Below are 15,271 nucleotides of genomic sequence, written 5' to 3' on the forward strand. Positions count from 1 at the left end.
AGCCATGGAGGAGGGTTCCTCTTTCTCCACATCCTCCCCAGCATGTATTGTCATTTGAGTTTTTGATCTTAGCCATTCTGATAGGTGTAAGGTGAAATCTCATGGTCGTTTTGATTTGCATTTCCCTGATGGCTAATGAGGGTGAACATTTTTTTTTAAGTGTTTCTCTGCCATTCGATATTCCTCTATTGAGAATTCTGTTTGGCTCTGTATCCCATTTTTTAATTGGTTACTTGATTTTTGTTGCTTCTTAACTTCTTGAGTTCTTTATATATTCTGGATAATAGCCCTCTGTCAGATAGTGTTGGTGAAGATCCTTTCCCAGTCTGTAGGCTGATGACAATGTCCTTTGCTTTACAGAAGGTTTTCAGTTTCATGAGGTCCCATTTATTGATTGTTGTTCTTAGAGCCTGTGCTGTTGGTGTTCTGTTCAGGAACTTGTGTCCTGTGCCAATGAGTTCAAGGCTCTTCCTGACTTTTTCTTCTAACAAATTTATGTTGAGGTCTTTGGGCCACTGGACTTTAGCTTTGTGCAGGTTGATAAATGTGGATCTATTTGCATTTTTCTAGATGTATGCATCCACTTAGACCAGCACCATTTGTTGATGATGCTGTCTTTTTTTCATTGTATGGTTTTGGTGTCTTTGTCAAAATCAAGTATCCATAGGCGTGTGGGTTTATTTCTGGGTCTTCTATTCACTTCCATTGATCCACCATTCTGTTTCTATGCCAGTACCATACAGTTTTTATTACTATTGCTATGTAGTACAGCTTGAGATTAGGGATGGAGATAACTCCAGACGACCTGTTGTTGTACAGGATTGTTTTAGCAGTTCTAGGTTTTTGTTTTTCCGTATGAAATTGAGAATTGTTCTATCAAATTCTGTAAAGAATTGTGTTAGTATTTTGATGGGAATTGCATTGAATCTGTAGATTGCTTTGGCAGGATAGCCATTTTCACAATGTTAATCCTACCTATCCATGAGCATGGGAGATTTTTCCATCTTCTGATATCTTCTTCAATTTCTTTCTTTGGAGATTTGATTTTTTTTTCAAACAGGTTTTTTACTTCCTTGGTTAGAGTCACACCAAGGTACTTTATATTATTAGTGACTATTGTTAAGGGTGTAGTTTCCCTAATTTCTTTCTCAGCCATTTTGTCTATGAGGGCTACTGATTTTTTTTTTTTTTTTTAGTTAATTTTGAATCTAGCCACTTTGTTGAAGGTGTTTATCAGCTGACGGTGTTTTCTGGTTGAATTTTTGGGATCACCATGTATACTATCATAGCATCTCAAATAATGATACTTTGACTTCTTCCTTTCCAATTTGTATTCTCTTGATCTCCTTTAGTTTCTTATTGTGCTAGCTAGGACTTAAAGTACTATGTTGAAGAGATATGGAGAGAATGGGCAGCCTTGCCTTGTCCCTGATTTCAGTGGGATTGATTTAAGTTTCTCTCTGTTTAGTTTGACGTTGGCCATAGGCTTGCTGTTTATTATCTTTACTGTGTTCAGGTATGTGCCTTGTATCCCTGATCTCTCCAAGACTTTAAATATGAATGGGTGTTGGATTTTGTCAAATGCTTTTTCAGCATCTAAGGAGATGATCATATATATGGTTTTTCTCCTTGAGTTTGTTTATATGTACATTGATGGATTTTTGTACATTGAACCACCCCTGCATGCCTGGGATGAAGTCTACCTCATGGTAGATGATATCTTTTATGTGTTCTTGGATTCAGTTTGCAAGTATTTTATTGAATATTTTTGCATCAGTGTTCATAAGAGAGATAGGTCTGAAGTTCTCTTTTTTTTTTCTTGGGTTTTTGTATAGTTAAGGTATCATGGTGACTATAGCTTCATAGAATGAGATCGGTAATGTTCCTTCTGTTTCTATTTTGTGGAATAGTTTGAAGAGAATTGGTGTTAGCTCTTCTTTAAAGGTCTGGTAGAATTCTGTACAGAAACCATCTGCGCCTGGGCTTTTTTGGGAAGGGAGACTTTTGATTACAGCTTCTATTTCCTTGGGGGATACAGGACTATTTAATCTATTTACCTGATCTTGATTTAATTTTGCAAATGGAATCAATCAAGAAAATTGTTTATTTCATTTAGATTTTCAAATTTTGTGTTTTATAGGTTTTTGTAGTAAGACCTAATGATTGTTTGGATTTCCTCAATGTCTACTGTTATGTCCCCCTTTTTGTGTCTGATTTTGCTGATTTGCATAGTTACTCTCTGCCTTTTATTTAGTTTAGCTAATCTAGTTGATTTTCTCAAATAATCAGCTCTTGGTCTCATTGATTCTTTGAATTGTTGTTTTTGCTTCTAATTTATTGATTTCAGCTCTGAGTTTGATTATTTTCAATTGTCTACTCCTCTTGGGTGTGTTTGCTTCTTTTTTTTTTTTTCTAGGGCTTATAGGTTTGCCATTAAGTTGCTTGTATGAGAGCTCTCAAACTTCTTTCTGGAGGTACTTAATGCTGTGAACTTTCCTCTAGGCACTGCTTTCATCGTGTCCTATAAGTTTGGGTAAATTGTGCCTTCATTTTCATTGAGTTTTAGGAAGTCTCTAATTTTTCTTTTCAATTCTTCCCTCACCAAGCTGTCATTGAGTAGAGAGTTGTTTAGTTTTCATGTGTATGTAAGCTTTTTGTTGTTTCTGTTGTTGAGGTCTAGTTTTAGGCCATGGTAGTCTGATATAATACAAGGGATTATTTCAATCTTCTTGTATCTGTTGAGTCTTACTTTGTGCCTGACTGTATGGTCAGTTTTTGAGATGGTTCCATGAGGTGCTGAAAAGAAGTTATACTCTTTTGAGGTTGGGTGAAAAGTTCTGTAGTCTTCTATCCAGTCCATATGATTTAGGACCTCTATAAGTGTCATTATTTAGTTTCTGTCTAGATGGTCTGTCCCTTGGTGAGAGTGGGGTATTGAATTCTCCCACTATTAAGGTGTTGGGATTGATGTGTGATTTAAGCTTTAATAATGTTTCATTTACAAATGCAGGTGCTCTTGTATTTGGGCCATAGATAGATGTTCAGGATTGTGATGTCCTCCTGGTGGATTTTTCCTTTGATAAGAATGAAGTGCCCCTCCTCATCTTTTTTGATTAATTTTGGTTGAAAGTCTATTTATTATACATTAGGATAGATACCCCAGCTTGTTTTCTGGGTCCATTTGCTTGAAAAACATTTTTCCAGCACTTTACTCTGAGGTAGTGTTTATCTTTGTTTCATAGGTGTGTTTCTTGGATGCAGCAGAATGTTATATCCTGTTTCCGCAACCATTCTGTTAGTCTGTGTCTTTTTATTGGAGAGTTGAGTCCATTGATGTTGATAGATAATTGTGACCAATGAATGTTAGATCCTTTTATTGTGAAGTTGGTGGTGTTACTGTATTTCTATGCTTGTTTTCTTCTAATTTCCTGTTACAAAGTTATCCTGTGTTTTCTTGCATGTAGTTGATTTTGTTGATTGGAGTTTTCCTTCTAGTATCTTCTGTAGGGCTGGGTTGCTGTGTAGAAATTGTTTAAGTTTAGCTTTATCATGGAATATTTTGTTTTCTCCATCTATGTTGATTGAAAGCTTTGCTGGGTAGAGTAGTCTGGGTTGGCATCTGTGGTCTCTTAGAGTCCGCATGACATCTGCCGAGGCCCTTCTGGCTTTCATAGTTTCTGTTGAGAAGTCTGGTGTGATTCTTATTGGTCTACTTTTATATGTTACTTGGCCTTTTTCCCTTGCTGCTTTAATATTCTTTCTTTGTTCTTTAGATTTAGTGTTTTGACTATTATGTAACATGAGGAGTTTTTTTTTTTTTTTCTGGTCTAAGCTATTTGGTGTTCTGTAGGCCTCTTGTATGTTAATGGACATCTCTTTATGTTGGGAAAATTTTTCTTCTATGATTTTCTTGAAAAAATTTTCTGGACCTTGGAGCCTGGAATCTTCTTTTTCATCTATTCCTATTATTCTTAGATTTTGTCTTTTCATGGCATCCTTGATTTCTTGGATGTTTTGTGTTTGGAACTTTTTTGATTTTACTTTTTCTTTGAGAGATGTATCAATTTCTGCAACTGTGTTTTCAGTGCCTGAGATTCTTTCTTCCATTTCTTGTATTCTTTTGGTGATGCTTACCTTTGTGATTCCTGATCTTTTAAGTTCTCCAGCTCCAGGATTTTGTTTGTGTTTTCTTTATTGATTCTAATTCTGTTTTCATGTCTTGCACTATTTCCCTCATCTGTTTGAATGTAGATTCCTGTCTTTCCATGGTAGCCTTTAATTTTTTCATTTTCTTTCTATATGCCACTAATTGTGCCTCTGCATGTGCCTCTACATGGCTGTATTTGCCTGAATTTCTTTGAGAGCTTCGTTTGTTTCCTCTTTATGTGCCTCTAATAGCTGGATAAGCATAGATTTGAGATAATTTTCCTGTGTTTCCAGTGAATTAAAATATCCATTGATTTTTGTTGCTGGTTAAGCCATGATGTCCTGATTTTTGTTGGATGTGTTCTTACGCCGACCTCTAGCCAACTGCTTATTCATAACCTTTGCTGTTTGTTCCTGGAGTCTGTACTTCAGACTGGGTTTGTCAGTCTCTGGTGTCTGGAGTATTCTTCAGGAAGATGAGAAAGGTCCACCAGAAGAGTGTAGATGTTGGTGTTTTCAGCTGCAGCTAAGGGAGGAAGGTTACAGGCGCATGTTCACAAGCATGGGCGTATGTGTAGAAGTGTGCCTTGAAGGACAGGGTGCTAGAGCATGTAGATGGCTGGAAGGGTGGAGCTTAAGCACCGGAGGTGGTATGGGTGCCCTGAATACCTCAGTGGCCTACAGGCCTGTTGTACTGTATTCAGATCTGTCTGGGCGCCAGGAACTGTTTGCCCGTTCTCCACTGATAGACCCACACAACAGGTCCTTCAGTGTTGAGAACACTGTCACAAGGTTCTCTTTGTTGGCCACGGTTGTTTGTTTTCTTTCTGCCTTTGATTTTTCTTTCTTCTTTTAATGTATTTTTCTATAAATTTCAGTTGTACTTGACAGGAAGATTAGGAACATGAAACTTTCAATTTAAAAAAAAATCTAGAAATTTTAAAACATTTTTATATAATTCAAAGCATTAGTTATATTGGTCCATGTTCTTTCTGATGACCAGAATTATAAGACTCTTGAAGTGTGTTATAGTCTTGAACTAATTCAAATATGGGCTTATGTTTTTATAGTATATTATTATCTTGATTAAGTGTCCTTTATATATTATAGATAATTTCTTACATAATCTCAAGGCAGTTCTTACTGTCATGAGCTTTTTATTGGTATCAGATTAGTAAGTTTGCTACATGATATAATTATATATGAAAATAAATATTTAATATTAACTTAGAAGTCATAAAGCTTGAAACATATTAACTAACAATAGAAACTACAAATATGACTTGGAGAAAACTGTTTAGTATCACCAGTAGACTATAACAAATGTAAAGTCTTGGTTTATTTCTTTTCTCTGAGATCATAAATGATAATTGTCTTGTTTCTTATAACATAAGGAGGAGTGATGAAAACATGTTATTTTCTAGTGTATTCTAAGTGAAAGTCACAGTAATATAGAACAGTGAAAAATACTTGCAATGATGAAATTTAGATAATCTTTTGCTACATTATACTCTTTCATATACAAAACTTTAACAAAACATCAGCCTGATTTGTTTGCCTATTGCTAGTTTTATTTATTCCATTATTTAGTAATTTCAATGAATTGTCTTAATACCAATAATTTTATAATTTTTATTATTTTGTAAACTTTCTTTTGTAGGTATAGTGAAGGAGAAATTCGATTTAATTTAATGGCCATTGTATCTGACAGAAAAATGATATATGAACAGAAGATAGCTGAGTTACAAAGACAACTTGCAGAGGTTTGTGGCTATATATATATATATGTATATATTTATATATACATTCACACACCGTTGGCTGATGTATGTGCGGATTGGGGTGCTGGCAGGAGGGGCGGGTATGTGTGGAAGCTGGAGGAGGATATCTAATGTCCTCTTCTGTCATGCTCTGGATTATGTTTTTGAGACAGGGTCACTCACTAAACTTGGACGTAGGCTAGTGGCCAGCAAGTCTCAATAATCTTCCTGTTTTTGACACCTGATAGCATCAGGGTTATAGGTGTGTGTTTATCTGTGGTATCTGAACTCAGGTCATCAAGCTTGAACAGAAAACACTTTTGCCTATTGAGTCTTTGCATTCTCTGTGGCCTTTAAGTATAAAATTTTAGCATAGGAATTGTATCCTCTCAGAGGAAAAATACTTTGATTTTCTTTTTTAGAGTTTAAGGGAAAATATTCTGAATTTATGTTACTTATACTTTCGAATTAATATTTTTCTCAGTTTCTTAATGTGTCATGAAGATTATAGTGTTCACCAAAAATATTGTCATGAGAATTAAATTTACATAATTTACATAACAAAGATTAACATAACAGGTGCTAAATGTTAGTAATAAATAATATTAGCTACTTACTCTTATTTCATTATATATATATTTTGGTAGGAGTTAATTAGGCATATATAAATGTACATGTAATTTTTACTAATCTTAATGACTACTGCTATAAATATGGTTGGAAAAGAGCTAATGGTAGAGAATCTTTTAAAAAGTCCTTTGATCACATTTAAAGACTGTTTAAACAAATTTGTTTTGTTATTTAATAGATTGTAGCAATATAGTATGTTATGATATTGGTAGTAAGTGAAAAAGTCTTGTATTATTATAGAACATAGAAATAATGAAAGTGTATTTAAGGCTTTTATTCTTGCTGGTATTCTTGACAACATTAAATTGAAATTTGATAATCATTATATTAATCATTTAAATGATGTAAGGACTTAAGCCACAGTCATTAGGGTACTGTTTCTTTCTTTTTTTTCCCTAAGGAGGAGCCTATGGATACAGATCAGGGTAGTACTATGTTAAGTGCTATTCAGTCAGAAGTTGCCAGAAACCAGATGCTTATTGAAGAAGAAGTACAAAAGTTAAAGAGATATAAGGTATGTTTCTAAAAAGAGGCTACTTTAATGGTTTATTAACTTTTGAGATGAAGGTATGAATAATTGGTTGCTTTCCCTCCCATCATTGGTGAGTTTTCAAAATAATGTATTAATAATCTGGTACTTGACAAAATTTCACTTTTTAAATGCTATTATGAACAGATTTTTATCCTGTTAGGTGTCTCAGTTTACTGTACTCACTGTTCTTCCTGAAGTCTAGGGAAGAACTTTGAGGGACTTTGAGGGACAACCAGGACTTCCTGTCTGTAAGCTTTGATGGCTTCTGTGCTGTGTAGTGTGACATGCTGCAGACCCTTAAATTTAGTGTCTGATCAAGACTTGCAGTTGTTTTTGCAAAAGTCCTGGGTTTCTGTTGTATTATTACAGTAATAATAATTTATTATTATTATTATTATTTTGAGACAGTTTTAAATGTAGCCTGTCTGTGTAGCCATCCTGTCCTATAAGTCATTATGTATAAAGAATGCTAGCCTTGAACCAGTGGTCAGCCTCCCTCCGGGATTAGAGATACATGCCACTACAGACTAGCTGAAAATTGTGCTTAAAAAGCACTAGGTACTTATACATTTTTGTTTCTAATGCAAGATTAAATTATATTAATACTCACTTAGTATTAAAAAGGCTTCCCTTGAAAGCAAAAATTGTACTTTTTAATATGAAAATTTTGGTTCCTCTGAACTTTACTCATTTGCTTCATGAATAGTAATAGTAATACTTAAAATACATAATAATGCTTAAATTAATTTCTTAAGTTAGTATATAAAGTAATGGATCTCACATTACCATTTTTATATACATGTAGTACTACTGTTAATAACAGTTGAAATTTTTTATAGTCTCTTTTTTAAATTTACTTTTTATTCGTTACAGTTTATTCACTTTGTGTCTCAGCTGTAGCCCCCTCCCTCATCCCTTCCCAATCCTACCCTCCCTCTTCTTCTCTTATGCCCCTCCCCCAGTCCACTGATAGGGAAGGTCCTCCTCCCCTTCCATCTGACCCTAGTCTATCAGGTCTCATCAGGACTGGCACAATTGTCTTTCTCTGTGGCCTGGTAAGGCTGCTCCCCCCTCATGGGATGGTGATCAAAGAGCCAGCCACTGAGTTCATGTCAGAGATATAGTTCCTGTTCCCATTACTAGGGAACCCTCTTGGACACTGAACTGCAATGTGCTACATCTATGCAGAGGAACTAGCTTATCTCGATGCATGGTCCTTGTTTGGAGTATCAGTCTCAGAAAAGACCCCTTTGCCCAGATTTTTTGATTCTGTTGCTCTCCTTGTAGAGCTCCTGTCCCCTGCAGGTCTTACTCTCTCCCCCTCCTTTCATAAGATTCCCTGCACTCTGCCTCAGCATCTGCTTTGATACCCTGTTGGGTAGAGTCTTTCAGAGGCCCTCTGTGGTAGGCTCCTGTCCTGTTACCTGTTTTTCCCTCTTCTGATGTCTCTCCCATTTGCCTTTCTGAATGAGGATTGAGCATCTTATCCAGGGTCCTCCTTCCTGATTAGCTCCTTTATAGTCTCTTTCATTGCTTAGCATATATTCCATTTTAAATGTACAACCAAATCACTATGCTTTAAAATGACTTGAAATTTTTGTGTCTTGATTTTTGCTTTAACATTCTTAGGTTTTTAAGAATCCTTATTTAATTTTGTTTAGTTATAATAAACGTATGCAACTCTGCCATTCTTCATGAAGTCTGCTGAGTAAGCTGAGAGTGGAAGAAGGACGTAGATGTTGCACGCCTATGGTTATGTGCCCTAGGATGATTATAGTAGTACAAGCTTTCTTTTTCATGTCAAGCATGAAGGCAAGAACTGTATTTTTGTTGTTTTTGCTCATTTGTGCCACATTGTACTTAACAGTCAACAAATGACTGTTAAAGAGTAAAGAAAATAAATAGACATAGCTGCATTCATAGTAGGAGTTTTTTCAGGTGAGAGGTAGGCAGACTGCTAGAGTACTTTAAAAGTGGAAAAAGAAATGGCCAAGTTTATGGTGACAGGAAAGAATGAGATAACTTCAACCATTATTTTCCATATCACATAATACTAAAAAGGCACACAAACTATCTATGACTTAATTATAAGAACCTGTAATCTGTATAATTTAAAAGAGATTATAAACAAATTCAGGTAAGGGAATGTTGAAGTGACATGCAAATGATAGAAGCCTTACTGATGGGAAAGGAGCAGTCAGATATCTTCTAGATAGAATGTATAGTAACAGTGATCATGAAAGGCTAGAATCACATAATTTGGGAGATTGTTCCCTAGCTTTTCAGTGATGCACAGGTTTTTTTGCCTTTTACCTGCTATTCTCACTGATTAAAAACAATCCCCAAGAAAATGTATTAAACTTCAAAAATTAAAGCTGGTCTCTTTAGGCTTGGCTTTAGAAGTTGTGTAGTCACAGTAGAAGGGTTGTTTATCTCATAGACCTTAAGTTTGTGCTACAGTAGCAGGGGATTTATCTTGCAGACCTTCTTCAGTTTCTTTTTCACAGCTTGTGTTTTTATGAATATTTTTGGAATACACTCCTTCTGTATTTTTTTCCCCCTTCAGAAGCAGATTGTCTAGAATGGACTTTTAAAAACCTGTTTGCTAAGGTGAGAGAAAAGAGCTGTACATAGGAAATGCTTGCTACATGTTTTGTTGTACATTCTTTATTATCAGGAGCGGTAATAAAATCTCATTTCTATACTGTTTAAGAGAACGGAGGGTTTTAAGTTGGATGCCTGAAGGTAATACAATAAGAAAATCTATTTTATTTTCAGATTGAAAACATCAGAAGGAAGCATAACTACCTGCCTTTCATTATGGAACTGTTAAAGACCTTAGCGGAACACCAGCAGTTAATTCCACTTGTAGAGAAGGTAAGTATGTCATTGGTGACTACTCAGACTTAGATTAGCTTTTCCCCCAGTATATTGTCTTAGGCATGAATGGAGATAAAGTTTCTTGAAGCTTGTGTAGGTTTATTGCTTTGCCTAGTGTTTTGCATTTTGTAGTTTTATTCTTTTGTCTAGTGCCTTTTGCATTCTAAAAGTAGCCTAGCCTAATACTTTAAACAAAAGCAGAGTATTGCCCCACTACGTTAGCAGTCCATTATTCTTGATGTCTAGAACTCAGGTTATTTTGTATTAAAACACTGTTCCTTTCTTTGAACAAAATCAAATTTTCAGTGTTAATACCTGAAATGATAAATTTTTTTTCTTAACTAATTTTGTAAAATTTTACATTGATACCATAGAATTTAGATTTGGACTTTGGACATTGATGGGGCATAAAAGAATAGTTTGGCTAGCAAATAGTTTTTTTTTTTTTTTTTTTTATTATTCCTAATCTAGAATCCTTCCCATTGAGGGATAACTAACATACATAGGTGGAAAATTCTGATTTCTAAGATTTATTCTTCAGTGTTAGACACTTAATAAAATATTTGTGGAATAAATGAATTACAGTTAAATTGTTTGTAAGTTTATATTGTAAATCAACATTTCTGAAAATGACCATCTCTGGATGCTCTTTAAATTACGTGTTACCTGGCCCCTCCCCAGATATTCTCATGTAGGGGAAGGAATCTTTAATAAGTTCCCCAAGTGATTCTAATGCAACTGATCTGTGTACCACATTTTCGAAACACTTTGAGAAGACACTACTAGGCAAATAAAAATTTGGACCATTAATTTAAAGACAAGAATACATGGTAGGTATATTTTTCTTATTGATTTTAAAGTGTACAAAGCAAAGATACATTTTTTCCCAGATATTTCATAATATAAATTTAAAATAATATTGAGATTTGAATTCATAATATATTTGTGTTTACCTTTTTACTTGAGACATAAAACCCACTTTTTAGCATTAAACACAAACTTATTGTAGTAGATTGATAACTTTTCTCTTTTCCACATAGGCTTTTCTGTTCTTGCTCCTTGTGGTATTCTAAGATGAGAAATTGATTTTCAATTTATTAACAACCAGGACTCTATGGTCCTCAGAATTAATTGTTGTCAGGATATCTAGATACAGCATTTTGAAACACCATGAACTATTTCTGTTTTTAAAATACTAAATAAATCTAGGTGTGGTGGTGCATACCTGTAATCCTAGTACTTGAAGTGGATGCAAGTGGATTCAGAGGTCAGAGTCATCCTGAACAAAATTTCTTATTAAGAACCAGTGAACAAATTATCGCTTTATGCACTGCAAATTTTTCTTTAAAGTTTATTTTCAAATATAGTGTTTTTGTATAGATAAGGAAATTTTTTTGTGTGATTAAAAAAAAAAATGTTTCCATGACAGTGTATTCCTTAGATGATTTTATTTATTTATTTATTTATTTATTTATTTATTTATTTATTTATTTATTTATTTATCTGTTTACCTATTTAGCTATCTACTTATTCCTTCCTTCCTTCCTTCCTTCCTTCCTTCCTTCCTTCCTTCCTTCCTTTATTGAGAGCTTGGGGAACATCTTTCCATTAGTATCAGAGTTATTTAGTTCATATTGTTTTGAACACAAGGTGGCAGTATATGAATATGTAATATTAGCCTAACACTGCTAATCTTTCTGTTTTCATTTTTTTTTAAGCAGGTTAACCGACTATCTAGTTTACCTATTTCTCAGAAATATTACACAAACAATGTGTATACTTATTCTTTTTATATGTACTGTTCTAACTTCTAGGTTTTGAGTGTAATCAAATTCAACATTTGATTGGAATGCTTTAAATTGTTCATCTCATTTGTCTAGCTGTAATTATATTCTAGACATTTTATTATGATATATAAATTTACTCAACCAACTTGTGGCATGGGCTGGGAAAGAGTGAAACAATTATAACTTGCTAAGTAGTATTGTGCGATTAGTATCTGATGCTAAAAATTCTGGACAAGCAAAGTAGCTCCTAAATCATTTTCTTAGAACTAATATATTTTTGTCATCCTTTTTTGGGAAAAGAAAAAAAAAACCAAGTTATTACATCACATTGAAATTCTCTGTTAATAAATGCACATGTTAAAAACAAAGCAAATTTTCTGAGAAACAGGTAAAATAGGTTAAGATTAGATTTTAAAATCATATACAATAAAAAGTATCGTGGTATTGGTTAACATAATACTTTCAAGTAAAATTATGTATAGAATCTAAAAGTGGATTTGGAATATACAGAATTTAGTTTGTTGGTGTCCTTTCTCTCCCTTCCCTCCCCACCTCCATCTCCCTTTAAGGAAAAATGGCTATTAGAGAGTGAAAGAGGATAGGAGGACAAGACAGAAAAGATGTCTCACTTTAGTGGTACAAAATGCCAGTACTATTTAAAGTTGGATGTTAGCTGAGACAGCTGTCTGTAGCCTATGGTAAAAGTAGTTGCGGCAAAAATCTTTTCATTTAAAAAAAACATCTTTTCATTTTAGAAAAACATTTTTTCATTTTACTGAATAATAAGCAAAATAGAAGACTTTGACTTTTCCTTGGTTATATGACTGTAATGACATTAGACTAAGATTTCATGGTTTTGTTATGAGAGTTGCATACATTGCACGTAAATTGCTCAGCTATCCTAAAAATAGATGTAAAACTTATTGTGCCATATAAAATCTGTTCACTGAAATTTAAAATTAGCTAAATTAAGGTTCCATTTGTGAATCTTCTATACTTATAATACTGTAAAAATTTATTTCAGCATGTGTATGTATACATAATTATAAGTCATTATCTGGTCCAACTTTTTAAACTTCTAGTACCTATTAATATAAAATCATGAATGTAGCGCATAGAGGGACCCAAATGATGTCACAATATTGGATTTTGGCTCCATTGATAGTAAATAGCTAACCCTTAAAACTTCTTTTTTTTCTATCACATAAATAAAGAAGTAGAAGCTGGGGCATGCCTTTAATCCCAGCATGCAAGGAGGCAGAGGCAGGCAGATCTCTGGTAGTTCGAGGCTAGTCTGGTCTACAAAGGAGTCCAGGACAGCCAAGGTTACACAGAGAAACCTTGACTCAACAAAACAAAACAGAAACAAAAAGAAGTAGAACAATAATCACAGTATTCTTGTTAATCTTAGTAAGCATTCTGTAAACTATAATCAGAGACCAATAGCAAAATAGTAAATACTTTTTTTTCCCACATTATATCTAAAAATCCATTTGTATAGGGAGCTTTGCCAGGGATGATGTTGCATGTCTGTAATCTCAGCATTTATGAAGCCTAGGTAGGAGGATTATGAGTTATAGTGCCACCTTGGGCTACAAGGTGACATATGTCTCAAAAATAAATAACTAAAAGAAAAAAGAAATAAAAATTTTGTATAGGATAGAGTATACATAATAAATTTGAAATTATATCTGATTAAAAATGTTCATATAGGCAACTAGTTTTGCCATTTTTATGCAGTAGTTAGACTTTAGAAAATGCTTGTATTTTGTGCATATATGTCTTTTATAATAATTTGGTCTTGATTTACTGTGATTTGTTTTCCTTTTTTTTTTTTTTTTTTTTTCAACTGAGGGCTTCTCACAGGCTAGGTAAGCACTTTGTCACTGAGCTGCATCCAGCTATTTTTATCCATTTTATCCAACTGGCCTGGAACTAGCCATTCTACCTCAGCCTTCCAAGTAGCCGAGATTATAGGCTTGTGCTACCACATCCGTTAAGTCTAGTGAATAGCTTTCAGTTTTATCATACTGCTGCATAATAGTTACATGATACATCATAAAAAGTTATAATTTTTCTGATTATCCTATTTTCAATTATTATATACAAAATTCTAATTTATTAGTTCTTTTTCAATGACCAGCAGAATTGGTGTCACCCACCTGAGAATTTGTTTCATTACTGAATCATCATTCTACATTTAAACAGGGACTCCAGTTTGGTGTACATATTAAAAAGTACTGCTATTGACACTTCACTGTATGTTAACTGTGTGGCTGTGGTCAACATTGAGCTTTGGCTTCTTTACTAAAGAACAACTTGAATTACTGTGTTTCTCACGGTGTAATTATGAGATCATGTGACTTGTGGAAAAATACTTAGGTGGAATAAGCTTACTGATACCATGATATATATTCTTTTAGTGATCACCAAGACTATGTTAAATTCTTTTATTCCAATAAATGTAAAGTGTAAAGAAATTTTTATACTTAGCTTGAGTAAGAAATGGACAAATATGTGTACTTTTGGAATTCTTATGTTGAGTTTTGCGTTATAGAATGAGTAAATTTTAGTTATTACAATTAGTATATTTCATCTTTTGTAAACCAAAAATGATCATCTCTACTGAAGGTAAATAACTTTAAGATTCAACAAAAGTTATAAACTGTCATGCTCTCAGTATCTCAGAACAGACTGAGACATCTCAATATTTGTTTGCTTGTTCATTAATTAAATTTCTATGGTGCCAGACTGATCTCTTGTGTCCCACCACAAAGCTCTAGAAGTGTGAACTATACTGAGTCTTATGCTTTTTGAATACTTTTGGATACATTTTATGTTAGTATGATCTGAAACAACCTCTGAGGAGTTTGTAATATACTATCTTTAATTTTTAGGCAAAAGAAAAGCAGAATGCAAAGAAAGCTCAGGAAACTAAGTGAAGAGGATATTTGGACCTGTGTATGCTGTGCTACACTTACTTTCATGGAAACCATTAAATATAAGGAACTTTGAACAGCATCCTAATTGACTCAGTGCACGTCTGGCATAGTACCAGTCTGTCTTGCCCTTTATGCATGGATTTAAAAATTCTTTCCCTACCTGCATCTAGTGCATGTAGTGCATATTAAATAAAAGTGACATAAAAGTGCTAGCGAAGTTCTGTTGCTTGAATTGAATTGGAGAGCTCTTGGTACTCTGGAAATAAAATATAGCAATGAATCTGGAAACTACACAAATAATATGCTTTATCTGTAGTTCTGATTAATACTTTTATTTGTTAGCTTAAATATCCAATTTACATCAGATCTCGGACATCTGTTTCTTTGTTTATGGCAAAAATAATGAATATTTTTGTCTGTATGTTTTACAGATCTTAAAACTGAATTTTGTCTCACACCAATTTGATTTTTAAGATCATTCATTTGGAAAGAATACGATATCAATTTTTAATGATTTACATGACTATCTGTAAAGAAGACAATAAATATCCCAATTTTATTTTAGCAAACATTCTTCAGCTGTTTGTATATTAT

General features: G+C 33.7%; 1 protein-coding gene across 3 annotated transcripts in view; it reads left to right on the plus strand.

Annotated features, from left to right (window-relative positions):
* Positions 1-14,886, plus strand: part of Uchl5 (ubiquitin C-terminal hydrolase L5) — a 38,939-nt gene extending 24,053 nt beyond the window's left edge. The window contains exons 8-12 of one of the 3 annotated variants that reach the window (XR_002476788.2): positions 5,807-5,909; positions 6,937-7,050; positions 9,847-9,945; positions 10,630-10,778; positions 14,633-14,770. Coding sequence is in view for 2 of the 3 variants with exons in the window: in XM_021647473.2 (XP_021503148.1) it covers positions 5,807-5,909; positions 6,937-7,050; positions 9,847-9,945; positions 14,633-14,677 (361 nt within the window). In the remaining variant the exon portion in view is untranslated. Of the gene's footprint in view, positions 1-5,806; positions 5,910-6,936; positions 7,051-9,846; positions 9,946-10,629; positions 10,779-14,632 lie in introns of all 3 variants that reach the window. The other 2 variants (XM_021647474.2, XM_021647473.2) reach the window with 2 other exon arrangements.
* The last annotated feature ends 385 nt before the right edge of the window (positions 14,887-15,271 follow it).

This window comes from Meriones unguiculatus, chromosome 11 (genome assembly GCF_030254825.1).
Source record: "Meriones unguiculatus strain TT.TT164.6M chromosome 11, Bangor_MerUng_6.1, whole genome shotgun sequence".
NCBI classification, from domain to species: Eukaryota; Metazoa; Chordata; class Mammalia; order Rodentia; family Muridae; genus Meriones; species Meriones unguiculatus.